The sequence below is a fragment of the Carettochelys insculpta genome, chromosome 24 (genome assembly GCF_033958435.1).
Source record: "Carettochelys insculpta isolate YL-2023 chromosome 24, ASM3395843v1, whole genome shotgun sequence".
Lineage (NCBI taxonomy): Eukaryota > Metazoa > Chordata > Testudines > Carettochelyidae > Carettochelys > Carettochelys insculpta.
Window position 1 is genome coordinate 7,401,435 of NC_134160.1, and position 24,176 is coordinate 7,425,610.

Consider the following 24,176-nt stretch of genomic DNA (forward strand, 5'->3'; position numbering starts at 1 on the left):
GCGAATTGGACTAGAAACATTGTACTGACATTTCAGCATCAGGTAGGTTGAGCAGTAGAAACAAGCCACTGTCTGAATGAATGTTTTGCTTGTACTGGCTTGACTAGTGTTTTTTATGGAGCCTGTTGTAAAACTAGGCAAATACGTAGATGAGTTGATGGACCCACTGGAAAATCTCGGTGTACCCTGTACTTGTACCGTGGGTTGAGAAACACTGGCTTAAACTACACATTTCTCACCCATGGACTTCCTCTTATTTGGTATATGTACCGCACCTAGCACAATCCTGGGCCTTGATCTATGACTGCAGCAATAAAATTATTGCTGTATATGTCTTCATAAAAAGAGTATTCGCAGGAGAGGGGGGGCATATTCATTAGCTAATAAATCAACTCCTGAGCGTGCTCATTGCTATTACCCAGCCCATCTGAGGCCCAAATTTAACAGCTAAAAAAAGTGGGTTTGGGGACAGTGGGACAAACCCTTTCCCTAAAGTTATAGCACCAGGAACTCGCTGAAGCAGGCGGCTTGTTCCCCTTTTTGCTGACCACACCATAAATGAATGTCAGCTGAAACAACGTGCACCTTTCTGGTAAGACTTAGAACCACCCCACACCCCACCCGGCCCCTGGAGAAGGTCACTTCAGAGACCATGCCGCACTGTCCTTCAGACTAGAACTGATCAAAAAAAATGAGACTGAGCAGGTTTCCCAGGAGAAATGCTCCTTCACCAAAAGCAAAATGTTTCCTGGGTACACGTCGACTTTGATTTTGGAAGTTTTCGAACGTTTCACCAGAGTGGAGTTTTTCATTTCAACGCCCTTGTTTAGGCGATTCCTGAGCTGATAGTTATTATATTTCTACAATATATAATTGTAATGGGATCCACCTGCTTGGGGGTCCCCCTCTGTGTCAGAGAAGTGCAGCATCAGGCATTTGCTTGGGCACCTGGCACTCTTTTTTTGCTCCTGGGGTCACTCCCTCTGGATGGTGTCTTGCCTGGTCAGCTTCAGGGTGACTAGCCCTGTCCATGGTGCTGTCAGGTCTTGTATTGGGCTTGTGGCCAGTCTTGGACAACTGGACCCGGATCTTACCCACGTCTGAATTCAGCCTGCACCGGGAAGGGTCCTTAATGTTTCTGGGCTCCCAGTCAGTACTGAGACCTGCCGGCGTCAAGCTCCTGCAATGAACTGCCAGATTCTGGCCCGGCACCTTCTTTTATACAGGCCTGCTGGGTCCTGATTGGCTGCTGCAGAGACAGCCACCCTATCCAGCTTGGAGGACCTCTTTTCTGCTCTTCTCACTGGGATAGCGTGTAATGGGGCTTCTGACCTCCTGGAGGTGGCATCAGGGCTTAGTCCACCCTATCCCAATAACATTAGTTATCACGCTGCACCATTTATTTTCAGTTCTGTCATTTCACAGCTTCCAAATCAAAATACATCTCAATATTTCATTCTGTGACTATTTCAGCCTTTCATCCAGATGTGGAACAAAACATATTTCAAAATGTAACAGCGAGGTCACTGTGCTAATCTGTACTCCAAGAAAACAAAGCTGCAGAAATGTAGCACTTTAAAGACTAACCAAATGATTTATCCGGTGATGAGCTTTCGCGGGATCTGAAGAAGTGGGTCTGTCCCACAAAAACTCATCACCGAATAAATCATTTTGTCAGTCTATAAAGTGCTATATTTCAAAATGTCATACTTTTCTATGGGCCAGAAATCACATTTTCTGCCCAACACCAGTGCAACTCAATGGAGCCAACCACCTTCCTTAAGCTAAATGGCCCTCAAGCTTAATTCAAGATCTGTAAAACAACAGTATGGAGTTACTGAGAACAGCTCCAGCCCAGTAAACCAGACTGCTAGGGAAATCTGCATGGCCCAGTGAAATGTGTAGAACTCAAACCAAATATAGAATCCAGAGCACTGTTCCCTGTAAGTTGAAGATTTGGGTGGCCATCCAGGAGATTCAGGTGCCCACCTGATTAGCAGAGCTCCCACAGCCACCACCAATTTCTAGTGGTGGTGCACATCCACCTATGACTCAGTGCACATAAAATTTATTCTGCTCAGAGGGTGGAAAAAATTAGCGGCAACACTGATCCGGAGCTATTGACTAGAGCTGGACATGGCACACTGCTGGGAGAAAGGCACCAGGCTGAGAGAGACCTCATCGCACAGCGACCTGCTGCTGGATCAGGGATGAGCAATGGCAAGAAATGAACCCTGTGGATAAACCCCCGACGAAGTGGGTAGCCCCATGCTGGGTGAATCCCTCCCTGCACCCAGCCTGCTTGCGACAGCACCAGCACAGCAAGCAGAGCCCTAGGGCACGATCACAGGGGAGGTCTCTGCAGCCAAGCTAGTCTGTTGCTGCCCGTTTGGGGGCCCCTGAGCCTGGGAAGCAAAGTGCCATGCTCCCCAAGCAGAAGACACGCTCTGCACCTGTGGCTTTGGGTCACACCCTGAGTAACATCAACTGAGTATTAATGCCTCGTCTACCACGGCACTTTCCTGTGGGCCAAGCAGTTGTGCAGCTCCACTAAGGGGAGTCCTTATGTAGCAAGGGCAGGGGAGGTTATAAATGTGCCATCTAACTCAGTGAGTCTCAACCTTTTTCCATTTGTGGACCCCTAAGAAGTTTCCAGTGGAGGCAGGGACCCTTTTGGAGAGCTTAGCCATAGTCTGTGAGCTCAGACAAGAGTCAGGTGCTGTCTACCTGATTGGCAGAGCACCCACAGCCAGCAGCCTGTGTTTCTACTGGTGGTACACATCCACACATGCCTTGGTGCACATAACAAATTTATTTTGCCCATGGATTTAAAAAAAAATAGGGAGGAACCTTCCTTGGGATTCATGGAAAAAATGGACCTAAATCATGTTTCAGAGACAGTGGGAAAGGTGCCTGAGCCCCATCTAGACTAGGGCTGCCCACTAATACCCCTGCAGCCCAGGACTGGATGCCTCTCTTTTTAGCCAGGAAACATGCAGCAGTAGGTCCTTTCTTTTGCTCTGACCCTGTCACCCCCAACAACTGCTGGCAGGGACAGCCCCACTCAGGATCAGGCCCTTAATCACACAGCTGCTGGACCCCAATGAGAAAGGACAACAACAGTCACAGCAGAGCTAGATTTGCTTGGTCACCTGCCAGCATCCTGCCTCAGCACCAGGCTAAACACTGCAGGGGGCATGTTGCTGCTGCAGATGTACAGGGAACTTTTTTTAAAAAAAAGGGTCCTTTAAGAGGGTAGTCTGACAACAGTTCCCTAGCAACCAAGGATCGGTCACTAAGTTTGCACTGGGGTGGGAGTGGATCTGAGGGAGGCAGATCAAAATACAAAGAGTGAGGCAGCCAGGAAGAGATTGAAAAAGACGACGCATAAAGGGGGAATGGCCGCTGGAGGGGATAACTCGCCAATGAGCAGTGTTTCCACCCTCCCGCTCCCCCAGTCATTTCAGCTATTTATACAGTCGTGGAGTCTCAGAGTCCCAGGTATAGTGTGAGCCCTGTTGCACTAGGGGATGTACATACAAGAGCTCTCATCCAGCCAAGGTAGCAAGAACAAGATGTTGGTGCCATGCTGTGGTCCCCATGTGAGATGAGTTTGCCAGGTCTCCCATCCTGTTCCCAAAGGGCCAGTGACAACCAGCCCCGCTCCTTGGTAATGCTGCAGAGTCAGAGCAGAATGCCCAGCTCCTGCCAGGGGTGGTTCCACGGTGCCTCCAATGGAGTTTGGGGGGAGGGGGTACACTGCACACAGGCAGTGTCTGAGGCCCCCAGCTGTCTGCCTACCACCCCCCACACACCTTAAGTTCATTGCAAGCTAGAAATGGAGGTGGAGGAGCACGAAAGGGAATGACAGAGCCAGAAGCTGGCCCAGCCTGAGAGGAGGAGGAGGAGGAGGGGGCTACAAGACAGCATGACTCAGAAAACTCTTTCTGGGTGATTCACTGCCCTCTAGTGGAACAAGAGCCCCACGATGGGTCAAGTTAGTGAGCAGCACATGACAGAGGGGTTCCTTCCGCACCTGTGCCTTCAGATGAGTCAGTCTGTTTGCTCCCACCCCCTCCCTGCATTAATCTCTCTGGGCCTCAGTTTTGCTGTGTGTGAAATGGGGATGAAAGTCAGGTACCTGCCAGAGGCATGCATGATAAGTAGTCTCAATAGGGGAGCCCTGTTAGTCTGTAGCTTCACACAAAAAACCCCAAAAGACTAACAATTGTATTTAGGAGGGTCATGCCCAGGACACCTCATTACCCAATAAACAAAACTGTTAGTCTAGGGTGGTCCAGGACCACTTGTGTTTTCAGAAGAATGCACAAGGCTTCCACCACTCCAACTTGCTCTATTAACCCTTTGACTTTGTTAGTTAGGTGGTGCCGAGTCCTGACAGCTGCACTCTGGTATCAATGCGCTGAGCTCCTTTGTCTCGGGTCTGTTGTAGCCCTGCTGAACTTAAGGGGAAGGGCAGCAGGGGCCTTTCCAGGGTCTCTTGGGCTGCTGGCTGTCTCCTACCAGTCAGAACCTGCCCTCAATTCCTTGAAAATAGAACTGCAGGAGGGCATGTCAGTCTGCCCTTCCCTTGAAGCTTGACAGATGTGGTTATGACTTCTAACAGACAACTGTTGGCTTTCATCTAAATTACCTTCCCTCTAGCAGAGGGGTCAGCACCCTTTGCCGGGGGAGTGCCAAAATTTCACCTTTTGACCTCTATGGAAGGTCCCAGGGCAGGTGATGCTTTTTAAAGTCACTAATAGTGCCACTTACCGTTCATTAATAAATAAAAGATGCAGAGCTTTACTGTTTAGGCACTGGGTGGTAGCATTAGCTGCTCTTTTGTTGATCCACAGGCAGCCTGGCTTAGAGCAAGCACCTGTCTTGTGTGCAGATGAAAATTGGCTGGTGTGCTGTTCTTGGCCTGCTGTGGCAGGGTTTGCTGACCCTTGCTCTATCACTTAAAATAATTTGGTCCCTGTTTTGGGGCATGGGCAGTGGGGCTCCCTTTCCTGGAGGGAATTCCCTGGTCCTCCTTTCACAGAAAAAAGAAAAGTGAAGAGCACCAGGGCAGGACTGGCAACTGAGCCAAGTTTGCCACACGGAGCAATAGGGGTCATTTGACTGCTGCAGTTCCTGATCCCTGCTTGCTCCCTCCAGCCATGCACATGGCTGCTGGCCTGCTCAGGCAGCCAGCAAAGTGGATCCCCACCCAGATGTGGCTTTGCAGGGAAGCTGACCCCAAGCCTGTTGACAGTAGCAGGCACTGTGCCTGCCCAGGGGATCAGGCCCTGGCTTCCCCAAGGTCACTCCACCTAGAGAGGCACTGCTGTAAGAGGAGAGGGCAGAGGGCTGAACACCGCCAGGTAGAGCTGGGTGAGTATTGAACCCTGGAAGCGCCCAAGAAAGGAAGAAAACAATTGGGCCTCCCCTCCCCCATTCCTATTCCCCCACTCATAGGTGGAATAAGTTTTGTTATGTGCACCACCCCTAGAAACAGATGATGCCCCCTGTGGGGACTCTGCTAACCAGGAGGCACTTGAATCACCCCGGGTGGTCACCTAAGCACTCAGCTTACAGGGAACATTGCTCACAGCCCAGAGCCAACTCTAATGTCTACACTGCAGCAGCATCAATAACGATGGGCTCAGCGCCTGCTGGTGTCTGAGGCCTCTCACTATTTCCTTCCTTCTTTCCCTATCCAGTGCAGAGTGGCTTGGTTTCTGCACTGCAGCATTTAGCCCCAAAACCTGAGCCCTACCCTAGTGCTTTTTGCTGCAGTACAGCCACAAACCCCTTTGGCATGGAGGCCTTGCACCCCATCCCACCCTGAGCAAAGGGCAGGATGGGGATCTGCAGTGAGAGGAGGTAGGGCTCTGCCAGTGAGTGGAACCTTGGGCCAGGTTCATTTACAGTCCGTGAGGTCAGGTTGCTGCTGAGGTCACAGGCCAAGCACACCCCGGGCCCTTGGTGAAGGTTTTGCTGTTTTTCAGAGGCATTTCAACCCCCACATTCAGGCTATCAACCCAGTTTGTTTTCTGCCTTTCAGCAATAGCCCTGGGACCCAAGCTTCCCTGGCACCAGAGGCAGACCCTGATCACCATATCTTCTCCTGCACCATTGGACAAGGTGTTTGTGAGGGGCCAGGGCTGTAGGGAAACACTCAAAGCATCCCTCTCCTAGCTGGAGAGGTGGAGCCTCACCTCGGGCTGGAGCTGGACGAACCCAGCAGTGATTCTAGGAGGGGAAGCAAAAGCGAGGACCACGTCCTTCAAGCTCACCCCCAGGGAGAGTTTGCTGAAACTCTGCAGGAGATGGAACAGCTTTCCCAGCATAGGGACAGACAACAGGCTGGACCAGTTGTCGGACTCCTGTAGACTAGCAAGAAGAAAAAGCCGATTGTTAACTGCAGCAGCTCAATGGCTGCACCAGAGGTGGTTATGCTGCCCCATGGTCACCAACAACAGCGCCATAGAAACTTTTGTGGGACACTTTATTTTTCAGTTAAAAAAATAGAAACAACTCCATGGCTTCCTAACAGTAATTACAGTCAAACCACAACAAGCAGACTAGATGCACATCTGTGAACAGACAACTGGCCCAGGGATGGGAAGGGGCAGAGGCAAAAGGCTGGGAAGAGGGTGGGGTGGTTAAGAGAGTCTCATCTTAAATCACTCCTGGGCCTCCCATCTGATGCTGATCTGTAGCACATTGGAAGAACCTGTCCCACTTCATGGCTGTGGGAGAGGCGAGTTACCACTTGGTCCCCGCTATTGACACTCTCCATATCAATCCCACCACCCCACTGCCTCAGATCTTCTACAGAGAACATCCCCCACCCAGCCTTCCTCATCTCACCCCACCAATCCCCAGCTTTGTTCTCCCAGTTTCAGACCAACCCTTCCAGCTGCACATTTCACCACCCCTGCCCTGACACCAAGTGCTGAGCCCTGCTTAGCGCTCTGTCCTGCGAGACGCTGCCAGGAAGCAAGCGAGTCCCCTCCGTAGTAGTTCATAAAGACTGGCCTCAGACTCTTCCTGCCCTGAGGAGATTAAGCCAGAAAAATGTCCCCCTGCAGCCATATGACCAATAGACAGAACTCCACCCAGCACAGGTCAAGCACCTGTACTTCTGTTCCAAGGCAACCACTCCGACAAGCTGCATTAACATGAATGCACATCAGGAACGTTAACAGCCACTCTCCACTCTGGCCTCCCACATGCCTAGAGCCATTCAAACAGGGGACCAGCCCGAAAGCAACAGGAAGAGACTCTGGAGACAGGACGATCCAGGGCGACCCCAAAGCTGCCTGTGACTGGTGCACAGTGCATGAGCTGTTCCCTTCCCTAGCACTGGGGAGGCCTGTACCCAGTGGCTGCTTTGATTTCTGGGTGGGAGCCATTGAAACACGCGTTTCAGGCTGAAAGAGGGGAACGAAATAGCACATGCAGCCAAAAGCCGCTTGCTCTGCTGCAGGGCTGGTTAGGCAGAACACGCCAGAGTCAGGGCTTTTACAGACACCTTGTGGGAGAGGCACCGTCCCTTATTTCTAAACCCCTCAATACCACCAGGGCCTCAGTGGGCAGAGCTCTGCCACCAGCACTGGCTGCTCACAAGAAGGGAGGCCAAGGGTGCTGGAGCCTCCAGGAGAGGAAGGCAAAAGGCTGGGGTTCAGAGCACTGTGCTCAGAGCTGGCCTGTCAGGGCTCAGTCTGACTGGTTGCCTTTGGGGCTGTAGGGACAGGGGACCATAGCATGAGGGAAGAGATGGTCAGGACTGGCAGCGAGGGGCCCTGCACTCACCCAGGCTGGGGCATGACCAGGAATCGGGCATAATGGGGCAGGGGGAGAATTTGCTCATTTTCAACAGCCTCTGACAGTTTGGGGGCAAGAGCTAGGCCTGAGAGCAGCTAAGTTGGGGGCAGGGCCCTGCACTTTGGGGCACCAGAAGGCTAGATGATGTTTGTTATGGGGTGAACACTGCCTTGGACTTGGGGAGGGGACAGAAGGCTGAAGCCTTATGCTGGTATTGGGGCGAGCTGGGGAAAGGACAGACGAGCTTCTGGCAGTGGGACCCTGGATGGATGACTTGGGCCAGACACCCTTTGCCAAACAAACTGCCCCCTGGGCCTTTGGAGGGGTTGAAGTGTGAGGGGAGGTTGATGTGGCCAGGGGTTCAGGCAGTCCCCTCAGGGGGCTCCAGCAGGGCTTAGATGGGGAAAGGCTGCAAGCAGAATGACCTCTGCCCCAGGTAGCTGAGGGCACAGCTCTGGGAAGCAGGGGCTGGGGAGAAGGTTGTGGGGTGGGTAGTACCAGCAGGCTGGGGCAGGTGGCCTTGGGCAGTCCAGCAGGGGCTGCGGGATCCTATTTCTGCATGTCACACTGCAGGAGGAGGACAATGGAGGGGTCACTCTTGGCTGCCTCCTTGAACTCCTCCAGGGTGATCTGGTCGTCTTTGTCCTTGTCCATCTTGGTGAAGATCTTGTCAACCCGCTGCTGTGGCGTCAGCCCATCCTGGTTCATTCTCATCATGATGACCGTCCCCACCATCTTGTAAATGGCCTGAGGCAGGAAGGAGAGAGGGCAGAGGGTGAAATGCCCAGGAGGCCCCTTCTGCCAGGCCAGGTGTGGCTGTAGGCAGGCCAACAGCCTTGCCGGGCCCTGTGCCGGCAGAAAGGCTTGGCTCTGCGCCATGGGGGTGGAGCAAGGCAGCCAGCCAGCCCTCTACCTGGCCCCACCTTGTCTCCCCACCCCAGCAGTCTGGAGCACACCATGGTGGTGCTTTATAAGGCCTGGGGCACTAGCTGCTGCCCACAGGCTGGACTCCAGCCTAGGCAGGCTTTGACTCCGGTCACCCACACAAAGCCCATGGAGACCCAGGTTAGCTGGAGAGAGGGCAGCCAACCTGTACCAGACAGCCTCACCCGAAGCCCTGCCAGCCCAGGACCCTGCTCAAACATCCACGCTGCTGCAGCTCACAGCTGCTGCTCCTTGGAGCTGGCTGGAGAGGTCTACACCGGCTGAAGTCACACCTTGCTGGCTGCAGGGTAGCCCCCTCAGTGCAGGCATACAGACCTGCCCAGCTTGCAGCTTGAGCAGCTGCGCCCTACTAGCTTGGGCTGAACTAGTTGCTTAGGGAAGTAGAACAGTCCTGCTATACACAAGGGCAGCAGCAAGGGTGAGTCACCCCAAGCACACCACCCCCATGCCATTTTGCAGCACCCTAGTGCTAAGGGATAACTGTGCCAAGTTACCCATAGGCTGCCAAGGAGCCATAACCCCCCCCGCCCCTCTTCTCCCTCAGTGCAGTGACTGTGGGCCAGACCCTCCACTGACGTAAGCTGGTGCCATTCCAGTTCAACCCAGAAAACTGAACAAATGACACCAGCTCCAGTCCTGCCTGGCTTCAGGGCTCAGGTGGTACCCAAGGACCCGTGTTCCTTGGGAGAGAAGATTGCAATCCAACAGGAGAACTTTTGGGAGGGACAGAGGAAGGGCAGAGCAGCCTGGAAAGGGCCAAAGCTCTGGGGCACACAGATTTAACAGGGCATATGGAACCTCTAATCCAGCACCTTCAGGACTGACTGGTGCTGAAGGAAGGAATCTGATGAACCGCAGGAGGTCAATGCTGGCTAGCACATTATCAACCCTCCCACCACTTCCTGGGCTCCGAGGGGAAGTTTAGGGCAAGTTACAGCTAAATACCAGCACGTAACGCTGAGAGCCAGGCCTGGTGGCCGGAAACAACTTTTATGGGACTGTGGGAAACTTGGCCATGCCCATAAGAGGGCATCTGGCTAACTAAAAGATATCACACCAGACCAGACAGTGTGGGGCTAGAGAGGTTCAACCGGTAGTGGTGGAGGTACTTATCACCTAGGGCTTGGGACTTGGTTTATACTGGAGTTACTGCTGAGTTTGGACACAAGTGAGCTGTAGTTTTTTGGAGGGGCTTCTAGTCACTTGGGCAGGCTCTGCAGCCTCCCCTCAGCCTGGGGTGAGCTCAGACCCAGCCCACTGCAGTGGCTTTGACCCTGCATTCCAATACCTCAATTATTTCCAGCATCTCCAAGCGGGTTATCTTCCCGTCTCCATCAAGGTCGTACATCTCAAATGCCCAGTTCAGCTTCTGCTCAAAGCTGCCCCGGGAAGTAACAGACAGGGCACAGATGAACTCCCGGAAGTCAATCGTCCCATCGCCGTTCTTATCAAACGTGCGGAACGCGTGCTGGGCAAATTTGGAAGCATCTCCATAGGGGAAAAACTGCAGGGAGAGATCGAGAGGGGATCTGATGCACAAAAGGATTTATATGCACAGGATCAGGAGCATTTCCAGATAGAGCTATTAGCAGAACTGGTCCAGCAAGGCCCAGCTGGGAGCAGGGCCCAGGTGGTGGATGGTGCCCAAGGCAACTACCTTGCTCTAAGGCCAGGCCTGGGTATTAGGCATCAACTCCAAGAGGACACAGAGTAAGATTTCAACCTATATATTCTCAGCACAAGTCTGAAGGTCTGGCAGAACCAAGAGCTTGAGGACTTCAGCCTCCTCACTGCAGAAAGAGGCTGGTCTAAGCTTTGGAGCAAACATGGCTAATGTTTATCCCTGCAGAGAAAGGGATATGGAAAACACCAAGGCAAGCCCACACATTCAAGGTACATTTCAGCTGCCAACAGGGGGTAGCAAAGATGATTTTAGACCATGTTTACAATCTTGCTCTCATTGGATGTGGCAGGAATCGACACCCTACATCCAAGAGCACCCACGTTGGTTTGGTGCAGGCAGTCAGGGGGTTGTGGCTCCAGACAGGACCCTGCTCGCAGAGGGAGAGCTCCAAGGGGTCCGTGCTATTGCAAAGCCTGGTGATTGTTGTCAGCCATGGCCTGTGGAGAGTTCCAATTTTACCCTAACCACAGGGATCTCCTGAGGTCAGGGTGAAGACGGCACCAGCTGTGATGGAGGGTTCAGTGGTGCTCTGAACCTCCTCCAGGTCAGCGAGCTCTCTGCTAATTATTCAAAGGCAGCTTAACAGCTGTTTCCTGCCCACCCCCCATTTCCCAGCAGCTTCCTCAGAGCCCAACAATGGGCATCTTCTCCCCACCACGTACCTTTATGTACAGCTGCTGGAACTCATCCAGGTTGAGGATACCCGTGGGACAGTCCTTCAGGAAGCCCTTGTACCACTGCTTCAGTTCCTGCTCGCTGAACTCAGTGCTTCTCACCAGGTCATCCAGCATCTCAGGGGCCAGCTTACTGTTGTGTTTGCCCATTGCGGACTCTGCAAAGAAGAGCACGGTTCCTGCATGCTGACCTACCGGCAGCGTTAGGGCAGAGGGCCCAAAGCCAGGAATTCTTGGGCCCCTGATGAGTCTCATCACCCTTGTGACTCTGTTCCCCTTCTGCAGAAGAGGGGATTTGTGATGACCAGCCTCATGGGCATGAGCCTCCTGTACATGTTACGCTTTACATGGTACATGGGCAAGTGCCTTGGAAGCATCAAGCATCATATTAGCAAGATTTCAGAAACAATAGAAATGCTAACAAAACAAATGACAATGCAACTCAACCACCCCAGGATTGCCGTCATTTAGCTTAGACAGACTGACCCACCTCAGTCAACTAGACCTGTGCTTGGGCCACACTTTGGCATTCCAAATCAGACTTAGAGACCTCTCCCCACCCAGAACCCTCTCATAAGGTCGGCTGCTATTTCCTCCTGATGCAGGAGTGACTACACTAGATCCAGAGGGCAGGTAGGGGCCAAAGAGTCAGAGGGTTTATGTATGCTTCTGGGACTATGTATGCTCTGGCGATTGAGCAGGTCTAGTAGTGACACGAAAGCAAACGAAGGCACTCCAATACTCCCAGCAGTCCCAAGGAGTAAGTGGGGGTTGGAGTTTCTCCCACTGGCCTCCTGCAGCGCAGCCACCAACTTATTATAAGTCGTAGAATTTGAAGGGCTTATAAAAGGTCATTGGGTCCAGTCCCCTTCGCTCACAGCATCATCAACCCTGACAGTTTTTAAAAAACAAACATGACCTGCCTCATGGCCCTTGAAAGGGCTGAACTCACAGCCCTGGGTTTAGACAAGGCCAATGCTCTGAATGCTGAGCTATCACGCCATACATCAGCTCCTGCTGCAAAATTCTCATGGCTGGCATTGCCTATTTGAAAGTAAATTTCTTGCACAGTATACACCTGGCGCCAGGGGTTGGGACCAGGGTTCCCTGTAAGTGGAGTTTCATGCAGCCTCTCAGGAGAGATTCAAATGCCACCCACATGATCAGCTGGGCTGTGGGTTTCTAGTGGGGTGCACATGTCAGTGCACATAAAAGTTCATTCTGCATGTATTTGGGAGATTAGATGGCACCAGTGTCTGGGAGGCAGGATTCCTAGTTTCCATTTGCAACTGCATTGCTCTGGGCTCAGAGTTCCACTTTGTGCCTCAGTTTCCTCATCTATAGAACAGCTGTTATACCCTCTGGCTAGTGGTACACTCACCCTTAGTGCCAGAGCTTGACGCAAGCGAGCAGTCATTTGCATATTCACAGCAGAAAACGAGCTGTGTAGACATGGTTCTGCCTGTAAAAACCCCCTTTGTTAGCAGGCCCTTATCCCTGGGGAGGGGCGGGCGGGGCGGGAGAATCAGTGATAAGGAGCTGCCAACAAAGGGGGTTTTTGCTGGCAGAAACCTATATCTTCACATCTTTTCTGCTGTGACTATGCAAGTGAGCCACCCAGATATGCAGATGAGCAGCCATTCTGCTTTTTCCAAGACTGCTCATTTGTCTCAAGCTGCCGGCCCTAGGGTGAGTGCAGCACGAGCTGCTGAGTGGAGTAGTTTGTCCTCATGTGCATCTGAGAAATCCAGAGATTCTTGTACGACAGGTGCAATAGATGGGCAAAGTATTTACTGATGGATTCCTGAGTGGGGAACCTATGGCTAATGAGTTCCAGTGGTGGAAGCCAAGACTTCATGAGGGACTCCTGTACCCTCTCCATTTCTCCCTAGCCTCCCAGAGAGGTCATTGTTAGGGATGGAGCCCAAAACAGAGGCCTCTGCTTTAGAATTCAGTCTACCCCTTCAGCTAAGGAGGCTCTCTTCCTTGTGCTCCAGCCAAAGGCGACAACATTGAGCAAGCACGTTACACTGGGCTATGGCACTGTGGATGTAACATTTCAAAAGGCGCTGATGGGGCAGTTCTGACATTTGCCGGTCTGCAGCAGTCAGCCCCTTATAAAATAGCACTTCCTTTCAGCCTCAGGCTCTCCCACAGCTCAGCACAGAGGAGCCAAACACTGGCAAGTCACGGACTGCGTGGGCAAAGAAAGAATCTGTAGAGCTTTCAGCAGCGCTCCCACACAGCCTGGGTCGTTATTTGCAGTTTAATTGAATGACAGATGGCTGGCCAGGAAGACACTGGTGTTATCTTGTACGCTCAAAGAAAACGGGATATTTAAGTTCCCCAAGAGACAGACGAGCCCATCTCAGTTCCAAAATACGGCACGATGTGCCAATGTCCTTATAGACACCTGCTTTGGCAGCCTCTTGTCTCAATCACCCAGCTTCCCCCTCCAACCCTGCCTCTTCCTGGACTCTCCTTTTCTTGGTTTCCCCAGGACATCTTGTTCCTTGTCCCAGAATAAGAGACCAATAGGGCCACCGACAGTCTCTCAAATAAAGCTCCCTCCTAGCACAGGCTTCAGCACAGCTGCTTCCTGCTTGCCTGTGCCACTGGCACAAATGCCAAGACCCAGTCCCAGGGATGGACTCAGAAGGTTGCAGGTTCATCTGCAGAAGTGACTGACACTCTAAATGCCCCACTGCAGTGAGTTGAGGTCTTTTGCCACAGATTTCAGGGAAGATCAGAGGCTGTGCCAACCCTTAGGATCCCAGGCCAGTTGTCTAACATCTTTGCACAGTATCCAGGACACAAACCCACATCTGCGCCATCAGGCATGAAGGAAAAACACTCCTTCAAAGCTTAGCAGGACACTCCCACCCTGCCCAAGAGAAGGCGGGGCAGGCAGTCCCCTGCTGCTGTGTTCTCCTCCAGCAAAGATAAAGGTAGGTGTCTAGATCTGCAAGTTTAACCTTCAGTGAGGTTGAGGCTTGGGAGTGGAAATTCCACTGGGTCTTTTCATGCGATAGCTCCAAGTGTGGCTGCTCCCTGGGGCATTTCTCCTTTGGTTCAGCCGTTACACCGGGCCAAGTTCCCTCATCCCCAATCTCCCATCAAAACTACAGCTTCGCTAAACCCGCTCTGCTTACTTCACATTCTCACCCACTAGAGGACAGTGGGCTCTGGGGACAGCACAGCCTTGATCCAGCTGTCATCTTTAAGGTACAGCTACACATACCAGGAAATCGACCTCATCAGGGTCAACCTTCCAGGGTTCAATTTCTTGTGCAAAAAATCCAACTCCTGCACGCCCCACAAGTATGGAAAGTTGATGGGAGTTTCTCCTGTCGACCTCTGCTGGTGAGGCCAGCCAGAGAAGTCGATCCTAAATAAGTCCATTCTAGCTATGCAGTTGTAATAGCTGGAATTGCCTATCTAGGATTGACTTTCAAGTCTGGCGTAGACCAGGTGAAGATGGCACCAACATGCTTGGGCCAGGGTTTGAACAGGGAGGGAGAGGAGCCCGATTTTATTATTGACTATGGCACCTTCTGGGAACAGGAGGGCAGAACACCAGCAACTGCCTGTTTGGCAGGGTCATTTCATCACCAAGCTCAGGACACAACCCAGGGGTGTTACAGCAGCAGTGAACATTTCAAAAGGGACCCAATCCCACCCACTCCAAGTCTCCTCTAGGGGCAGCTCTCCCTCACAAAAATGTATGCAACACGCACCTGTAAATGCTCACCCCACTCTAGAGGTGGAGTTTTGGGTCAGTGTCATATCTGGCTCCGACCTCTCCTGCACGAGTGGAGGAAAAATCCACCACAGCCTTGGGACTCTTGCTCTGCTATGGACCTTTTGCTTAGTGATCCTAAACATCAGCTGTCTGCTTAACCAAGCAGAAGGAATTCCCAGCTCTGCTTTCCTGGAGCTGCTCCCCAGGCACCCCCAGAACCTAGCACCTGTGGCCTCCAACCTGTCCACCTCCCTCACAAGCTGCTGCCGCCCCATCCTTCTCTGCTCCTGAGTGGAGGACCTGGGTATAGATGGGCGCTGAGGACACTTGGCCATCTTGGGTCTCTTTTGAAGAGCTTTTGACATTCCTTCCCCCTGCCCCCAATTTTGGGGGGGCTATTCCCCCCCACCAGGACTGCCCATCCTACCAACTTGACCCACTGCAGAAGTAACATATTTGCCGCCTTCCCACACAAACAGTGGCTGGGACATGTCAATGCAGCTTGTCCCCCAAAAAAGCCCCCTCCCCAACCCCTACACCCTCACCATACCCCAGTTGGGGCAGACACTGACTAAATCCCTGGTTTCAGACACCCCTGCCCATGTCAGGCACAGCTGTGAAGGGATGGATGCTGAGCCAGCCCCAGCACACGCCTTTCCCCCAGGTCTGTTTGTGTTCACATTGAAAGAGCAGGGCCAGGGCAGAGGGGAGACAGTCTCCTCATTACTCTGGTGCATTTAGGAGCTGGTGTGCTGAGGAGGTTGCCATGGCGACAGCTCCACTGTGGAGAGCTGGTTGCCAACAGAAGCAGCATCCCTGATGCCACCAGCCAGTTCTTCCCTGTGCCTTTTCCTTCCGCAGATCTTTGCGCTTCAGCCAGAAAGCTAAAGATTAAGATATCCCTCTTCTGGGGAAGGGAGGGAGTCAGGGGGGAAGAATGTGGAAAAAAGTTATGACTAGTGGTCTCAACTTGGCAAAAAACCCTGTTATCTACATCCTGCATTGGTGCTTGTCCTCTGAGACAAGGAGTAGAGCACCGGGCTTGAGACACCATAGAACTGAAAGTACCTCCAGAGGTCATCAAGTCCAGTCCCCTGCACTCAGGGCAGGGCCAAGTGCTGTTTATCTAACCTGCTCTTAACATACCTCCAATGATGGAGATTCCATAACCTCCCTAGGGAGGTTATTCCAGTGCTAAACCACCCTGACAGGAAATTTTTCCTTCATGTCCAACCTAAACCTCCCTTGATGCAGTTTAAGCCCATTGCTTCTTGTCCTACCCTCAGGTGAAGGAAAATAATTTTTCCCCCTCCTTGTAAAAACCTTTTTTATAGATGTGAAAGCTGCAATCAAGTCTCGTCTCTTCTAAATTAAAGCAGCCCAGTTCTTCCAGTTATCCCTCATAAGCCGTGTTCTCTAGATGTCTAATCTTGTGTGGCTCTTCTCTGGACATTCCTCAAAAATCTGACATGTGGGACCCAGAACTGGTCACCACACTCCAGAGCAGAGCAGAAAAATTACCTCGTGTCTTGCTTGTAACCCTCCTAACACAGCCCAGAAAGTCTGCTTTTTTTTGGCAACCATGTCACTGTTGACTCATTTAGCTTGTGGGGCACTGTGAATCCTAGATCCCTTTTTGCTATACTCCTTGGACAGTCACTTCCCTTTTTAAAACGGATTGTTTCCTCCTAGGTAGAGTACTTCACATATGTCCTTATTGAATTTCATCCTGTTTACCTTAGACCATTTAAAATTATAAACACTTTCTCCAAAGCACTTGCCACCCTCCCAGCTTGGGATCATCTGCAAACTTTATAAGCACGAGAGGTAGCCGTGTTAGTCTGCATCTTTGAGAACAAGAAGTCCTGTGGCATCTTTTAGACTAAGATTTTGGAGCATAAGCTGACCTTGTCAGCTCTGGCCCTTCCTTTTACTACAACCCCACTCTTTAAATACCCCTCTGAAGACACTCCCCCGCTCCTCCCCCAAACTCATACATCTGACGAAGCGGGTCTTTGCCCATGAAAGCTTATGTTCCAAAATACCTGTTAGTCTATAAGGTGCCACAGGACTTCTTGTTGTATATAAGCATAGTTCTCTACATGAACCATGTCAATATGGCTTCAAAAAACGCCCCACTTGTGGTTGTCTTTCCATATTTACCACATCCACCCTGCTCTAAATAAATGCCCACCCTCTCTCTCAGGGCCATGCACTACCAGAACCCCCATTCTAATTCAGTGCCAGGGACTCAGAGCTGCCGCCATGCGCTTTTCCCTCCAAATGTGCCTGGACAGGGCAGATGCCCCTCCCCACGTGGGTCTCAGGAGGATGCAGCTCGAAGGCCATACTTACCACAACAGGTGTCCTAGTTGCCACATGTGGCAAGTAGCAAATGTATTGGAAATCTTGGCTCTATGCAATTACCTAAATTGTTAGCCAAGACAATGAACAGAGCTGGCTCCAAAACCAATCCTTGTACAACCCCACCTGTGATGCTCTCCCAGCATGACTGAACCTTTGCTAACTGGTTGCAAGTAATTACACATCCACTTTATATTAGTGCCATCTACCTTGTCTTTTCCATAAGCTAGGGCAATAAGGTCACAAGAGCCTGTATCAAATGCTTTAAAGTCAAGATATACTCCATCTGCCACCTCCCTCTTAACCATGAGGTTTGCTGTCCTACCAAAGAAAGCCATAAGGTTGGTTTGACAGGGTTTGTTCTTGATCAGATAACTAACCGTCTCGAACATAAACCCATGCAAACTGTTACAGGTGGATTCCTAAATTTGCTCCATTATTTTTCCAGGCAGAGATGTTAAGTTGACTGGTCTGTAGTTTCCTGGGCACTAGATCTTCAGGTCAATCACGTAAAGCTGTCTGCCCCACATTTTGAATAACCGGATCCTCTGGTCCTGATGAAGTAGAGAAGTGCTGCAAAGTTTGATCTCCTGCTCCATGCCCAGCACTGTCAGAGTACAGAGTTCATCCCAAGGGGAGAGCCCCGCACCCTACTTCCCTTTATGAAAAGGATCAACCTGTGACATTCAGAGCATGAGAAAGGTGCGAGTCCCTCCTGCATGCTCATAGGTTTGTCTTGCTGAAAGCCTGCATGACCACCTCATAGGCAGCGCTCAGACAGCCACCCCTGAGGGATTCAGATGCCACCCAGCTGATTAGCAGAGCACCCAGTCAGCAGCGTGTGTTTCCACTGGTGGTGCACAGCTGCACATGACAAAGTTTATTCTGCACAAGGATGGGAAAAAAGTTAGGAGGGAACACTACTCACAGGCCAAATCCATTTCACAACAAGGTCACAGGGCAGTGGCTCTGTGGGAAGCTAACAGGGTCACATGTGCTTGACAGGACTGGTCTGGGAAGTCTCTTGGGAACACCAAAGTGCAGGATGTGCTATTGAGGATTCTTCTGAGCCAACACTAGTCACGTATCCCAGCTCAGTGCTGCTGCTAGACCTACCATCTTTCACATGCTGTTTGCAAAACAAAAGGTCCCAATGCCTTCTTACTATTAGGGATTGTGTGGCTTCCAGGGTGGTGAAGCGTTGGTGTGAAAGGCATGCCCTGATTGAATTTGCATTTGGGCCAGTTCCTTTCTTCCCACTACAATTCTTCCTGCAGCTCTAATTGAGAGTAGTGGACGGAGTAGAAGTCTGGGAGCCAGCTTCCCACCCTCCACCCCCAGTGCTCCAGGCAGCGTGGTTGGAGCTAGCAAGTCACATCACCTCATCTGCAAAATGGGAAGGTGCTCACCTACACCAGTTGTCCTAAATTGTGATAAAATGGAGCCATGCCACCCTAGTCATGCTCCTACCCAGAAGAGGTTGTATTTCAGCTGCCATCTGACAATCCCCAATTATAGCTGGGGTATTCGTTTCAGCCCACTGTACTCTGAAGGTTTAAAGATGCCACGTGACTGCGTAGGGAGTATTTGCTAGACACAGGAAGCCAGTGCACGAGTTATTCTCTTGGACTCATATGGCACGTGAGGAAAAAACACTCAGAAGGGAGAATTTCTCTCTTGCTGCAGAGATTTGTTATTCTGAACATCACAGGAAGACCTTGGACACAGTCCTTCTGCTCCCCTTTAATCAGAGGGGGTCTCATGGAGTCCCCTTCCTCCCAGTCAGTGGGATTGCATCCCTTTGCAGACCACCACCACAAGCTCCTGCTTAATTCTAGACAGACAGCTCTCCTGTGGCTAGAGAATTAACTAACCCTTTTGCTTCTGAAGCAGTCAGGGTTTTCCTGGTGCAAAAGCCACTACTATGTAACAGCAGAATAGCTGGGCCATTGGGTTCAAAGCAAGCATCATGGATTGAGGGGCCCCTGTTCCCCTGAACATGCTGCTCCAAAGGATGAGCTTTTCCAGTAGACGCACACGAGGGCCTCATGTCAGCTGGAGCGGACACTTTGCATAAGAGAAGAGTGAGGCTCGTTGTGTGGGATGCCACAGGGCATGGGTGGTATTTGCATGGTCACTATTCAGCAGTAGTAGAGCCAGTAATCCAGGAGCAACAGAAAGGGGTGACAGGAGATAGTCCCCTGAACCTGTGAGGGAAGCAGCATCTGCTCAGCCTGGTAGGGTTAGGCAGACAGGAAGGCATTTCCTGTCTACCTCTGCCCAGAGTGCAAGGCCTACATCCACCCTATCTAGCCAAGTTACATAGGCAAGAGGAAGGGGCACACAACTTGTGCATTCCGGTCTGCGGCATGTGCGGAGAGGAGCATGTAAGTATTCTGCAGCTGAAACCCAGAAGCAAGAAATAACATCGTGATCACTGGAACAAGGGATTAAATAGAGGCATTCAGGTTGCCTATGGGACTGTGCAGGAGAAAAGGAGCTGTAGAATTATTTACCTTGTTCACACCCAAACCACCACACAAGCTGTTAGAGCCATAGCACCAGAAGGCTGCAAAACCCAGGCTTGTAAAATATTGTTTGTGTTCATGCACTGTTCCATTGTGTGGACAATGCCCTGGTGTGTATACACATCAGCATTGTGCGTGTATACACACAGAGTTGTGCAATACAAAGATGCATGCACAAGTTGAAGTTTGGAAAGGGTTCCTTCATTCTGTGGGCTGGAGCATGTGTTACACTGTTAGTTCTTAGTCTTGCGGCAGCACTTTCTGAAGGTTCTCTGACATAAGGAGAGTCCAACCTGCCCGCCTCCAGAGCTGTGATGGGTAGAAAGAACAGAACCTCAGGAACATCAGTGATCCTGCAAACAGCATCAAGGCAACTGGTCACACCACCTGCTGCAGGCTGTGGGAGTCAGGAAGGGGGGCGAACAGCAACAAAACAAATGCCCAAATGCACCCTGGGGGGGCACCTTGGAGAGGTGAAACCATGGGGAACTGGCTTGTTGTAACCAAACATAAGCTCTGGCAGAGGGATAGTTTAGTGGTTTGAGCATTGGCCTGCTAAACCCAGGGTTGTGAGCTCAATCCTTGAAGAGGCCATTTAGGGATTGGTGCAAATAGATGTCAGGGATGGTGCTTGGTCCTGCCAAGAGAGCAGGAGACTGGATAAGATGACCTCCTAAGGCCCCTTCCAGTTCTAGGAAATGTGTATCTCCAATTATAAAAAAAACTGCCAATCCCTTTAGTTTTGGGGGGCACAGACCTCCCAAACAGCAATGCCACCACTCACAAGGACCAGTTCCAAAACCTCACTTAGGTTCCCCCCCTCAAACCAGGGCCTTCCTACTGGCAGCGATGAGACAGTGGCTTTTAGGGTTGGGGGACAGCATCAAAAGGTTAGGTAGATAAGAAATAAAGTCACGAGCAAGAGTTTGCACACTCATGTGTGTGCAAGAATGATTCCCCTACTGCCTCCCCCCATCCCCCACACATGCAGTGAAACATCAGTTAAAAAACAACCCTTGCCATAGCCTCCACTCTCCCCAGGCCATCCACTCACACACGTGTAAAGTCACTCTGCTGGGACCTGCAACCCAACACCAGCCTATTCCCTGCAGCACAAACCTGCTAACTAGAGACAGACAAAGGCAAGGGGCAGAGAGGGGCATCCGAGCACTGTTTCCCTAGGGGCCTTTAAGGGGTTTGACGGAGGTTGGGTACAGAGGGTCCCCTTAGACTTACTCCAGAACAAACCTCCTCTTGGGCAGGAGGGGGGAGTATGGCCTGGCTCTCAGCTGTCACATCCCTGGGGAGCAGGGCACCCCAGCCCTGCCAGGATTTTACAGCGCTGAACCCATGGTGGCGGTTGACAATGCTGTTGCGCTGCATTGGCTACCCTCACGCCTCAAGGGGTGGGAAACTTTAGAGAAGCAGCCGGAGCCCCAGGCCAACATCAGCCCAGAACAACTCCCACCAGCCCCCAGCACTGGGGCACGTGAACCAAGGAACCAGAATCCCAGCTGCTTTTCTCCCCCACAGGAAGCAGCTGAAGAGCCACACACCAGAGCCTTCGCCATCCACAGTGCTACTAGCCAGACCCCACTGCCCCCTGCACAGACCCTGGAGCAAAAGCCCCCTGTAGGGCCGTGCTGGGCCATTGCTAAACCTCCATTTGACGCCCAGCAAACCCCCCTGCACCCCCCAAAGCCAGCGGGGCTAGAGGAGCCCCTGGGGCACCTCTCACCCCCCCAGCCGCCCTTACCTGGGGGCGGAGCGGGATGCGGGGCAGGCGCCGCTGTCTCTGGCCCAGCGAGGTGTCCCAGGCGGCAGCTCCCAGCCCATCCGCCGGTGACCTCCCCACGATCCCCACCTGCTCTCCGCGAGCGCTGCTTCGCCGCCGCTCTTGTAGCAGTCGCTGGCCCGCCCAGCTCAGACGGGCGGCGTCTGATTGGTTCCGCGGACAGGCTGATTGGGCCAGGGGGGTGTCCGTCAGCAGGGCTGGCTCCAGGTGGGGCTAGGAGCATGTGGCCGGGCCACGCCGATCCCAGGCAGCGGGGCGGGTTGGGGCCGCTTGGCCTCGCGGTGTGCCCGGGGCCTCCAGGTGAACAAGGGGGCGCCTGTGCTCTCCCGGGGGAGCCGGGGGCAGGTCCCAGGTGGTGGAGAGGGAGGCTCTTTCAGGGGATGGGAGAGACGAGCCTCCAAGCCCACCTGAGCTCTTGTGCAGGTGAGATTCCTACCGGCTGCCTCCCCCCACGCCCCACTGCAGCGCCCCACGCCGCCAAGGGCTGCCCCAAGGCACTGCAGTGGGGGCAGAAAGCTCCCTGGCCCTGCGCTAGGTCTGCCCACAGCAGCCCCAGGGGAGGTCCCCCACATTCTGTCCCTTCTGCTCCCCTTGTTGCCAGCCTCCCCACTGGCTTTCCCAACAAGTCCCAAAATCCAGCGGATCCCGTTTGAAAACAAGCCACGACCCCAGGGAACTGCAGCGTGGACGCAGGGTGCAGCCCAGGACTGGGGTGGGCCTGCTGTGCACCCCTGAACCTTCTCCCCGGCCCCGGTTGCCTAGCTGCAATAGGAAAAAAAAGCAACAGGTTGCTACAAGCTCTGTCACACACATACACAGAGAATAGTACCAGAGAGGAAGCCGTGCTAGTCTATACACTGTCAAAACAAAAAGCAGTCAAGTAGCACTTTAAAGAGAGAGAGAGAGCACGAGAGCGTGTTCCCCGGGGAGATGAGCTCTTGGGCGGCCCCCCAGGAGAGATTCAGGCAGTCTAGATCTGATGAAGTGGGTCTTTGCCCACGAAAGCTCACGCTCGTACATTTCTGTTAGTCTATAAGGTGCCACAGGACCCCTCGTTGCTTTTGCAGATCCAGACTAACATGGCTACCCCTCCGATACTTGACATCCTGCCACGTGTGTTTCTGTGGATGGCGCACATCACATTTATTCTTTCCAATGGTGGAAAAATATAGAGGGAACACTGCCCCACCCCCATTCCTGAACATCCTCCCGACCTCGCATGGCGCATGCCTCCCTCTGCCAGCGCTGCCCTCACCTCCACCGGCTTTCCAGGTACATGGCATTAAATAACCCAAGGAAAAGCTAACACAGAGGCTGTATAGGGCAATCTGTGCCCGCACAGGAGGGGGGCAAAGTGAGAGCACCTGGCTTCAGCAGTTAAAATCTGGGGGGGGGGCACATCACCCATCTCGGGGAGCACATGACTCCCTCTTGCATCACCTCTAAGCCCACTGGTGGCCCTGGTTCCAAGTGTCTTATAGCAAGTCTCTGATCCTTGCCAACAAGATAGATGACTCTGAACTTCACGGCTCATCCCTGGGCCTGGCTCTCCCTCTACATGCAAAGTCCTGTCCCATCATGCACTCGTCCAGCACAAAGTCTGCGAGGGTTGCCCCAGAGTCCTGGCCAGGGGTGTGGTTGGGAATATAAAGCAATAAAACAACAGCAAACACGCTCTGGTGAGATCTTTCCGGGTATATGATTCCTCCAGGAACCAACAGCTGTTCTGTGGCTGGCGCTTACCAGTCACATGGGTGTGTGGAACAGCCCCACTTCTGCCTATCAACTTTTGACCTGCCCACTTGTTTGGAAGTGATTCAAAAATCTCCCGATCAGCCAAACTTCTGCGCTTGCAGGAAGATGTTCGGCAATGTCAATGTGCCTTTTGATGTCCTCCTCAAGTACTGCAAGCTGCAAGTATTGCATGGGACTCATTCGCCATAGCAGTCCTCATCCACCCTTCCCATCTCCTCCCACCCTTCCTCTAGTGCAGGCGCGAGGCAGAAGAATACGCAGGTTATGTCTACACGAGCCCAGAAGATCGACCCGCTCAGGGTCGATCTTCTGGGGTTCAATTTCATCCACCTGTTTGGGATGCGCAAAATTGACCTCTCAGGGGTCGCGGTCGACCCCTGTGCCCTGGACGAGATGTGAGGAGTAAGGGAAGTCAAGGGAAGAAACTCTTCCACCAACCTCCTTCAGTAAGGATAGCCAAGTAAACCGAGTGCAGATATGTTGATTCTACCTATGCAATGGCTGTAGCTCAAATGGGGTATCTGCTTTGCCTAGTGCAGACCTAGGTGCAGCTGTCATGGCTGTGGTGTAGACAGAGCCAAACGGGCTCCCTCTTCACGTTTTAGATTAAGATCTTTCCTGTTTTAATACAAGGAGGGGGATCTTCCTGCTTAGGGCCCCCACTGGGCTAGCACTGGCTCTGCCCTCTTGGTGTCCTTTAGCGAGATGTGGCTAATTCACTGTGATCTGGACAAACACCATGGAGGTCAGAGAGGGTTGTGTGTGCTCAGCATCTCTGAGTCATGTTCTTGGAGCTGTTCAGAGCTGTCATATTCCACTGATCTGTAAAGCCTCCTGCCCACCCAGAAAGCCGGGTGCATAATAAATACAG

At 52.3% G+C, this 24,176-nt stretch overlaps 1 protein-coding gene across 2 annotated transcripts; it reads right to left on the minus strand.

Annotated features, from left to right (window-relative positions):
• Positions 1 to 8,367: 8,367 nt before the first annotated feature.
• HPCAL4 (hippocalcin like 4) lies at positions 8,368 to 11,271 on the minus strand. Of its 2 annotated transcripts, XM_074976259.1 has the most exons (3): positions 11,110 to 11,271; positions 10,052 to 10,267; positions 8,368 to 8,565 (listed from the first exon to the last, which is right to left on the minus strand). In XM_074976259.1, exons 1-3 carry the CDS (start codon positions 11,269 to 11,271, stop codon positions 8,368 to 8,370), a joined length of 576 nt encoding a protein of 191 aa, XP_074832360.1. The 2 variants fall into 2 exon arrangements, with proteins under 2 accessions (XP_074832360.1, XP_074832361.1); XM_074976260.1 differs by lacking the exon at positions 10,052 to 10,267.
• Positions 11,272 to 24,176: the final 12,905 nt, after the last annotated feature.

What these genes read in the sequence shown, in the direction of transcription:
- HPCAL4 (XM_074976259.1), bottom strand. Translation starts at nt 11,271, where the DNA reads ATGGGCAAACACAACAGTAAGCTGGCCCCTGAGATGCTGGATGACCTG. An exon ending in TCCAGCAGCTGTACATAAAG is followed by an intron (nt 10,268 to 11,109) that starts GTACGTGGTGGG and finishes CTCTCCCTGCAG; the next exon opens with TTTTTCCCCTATGGAGATGC. An exon ending in AGATGCTGGAAATAATTGAG is followed by an intron (nt 8,566 to 10,051) that starts GTATTGGAATGC and finishes TTCCTGCCTCAG; the next exon opens with GCCATTTACAAGATGGTGGG.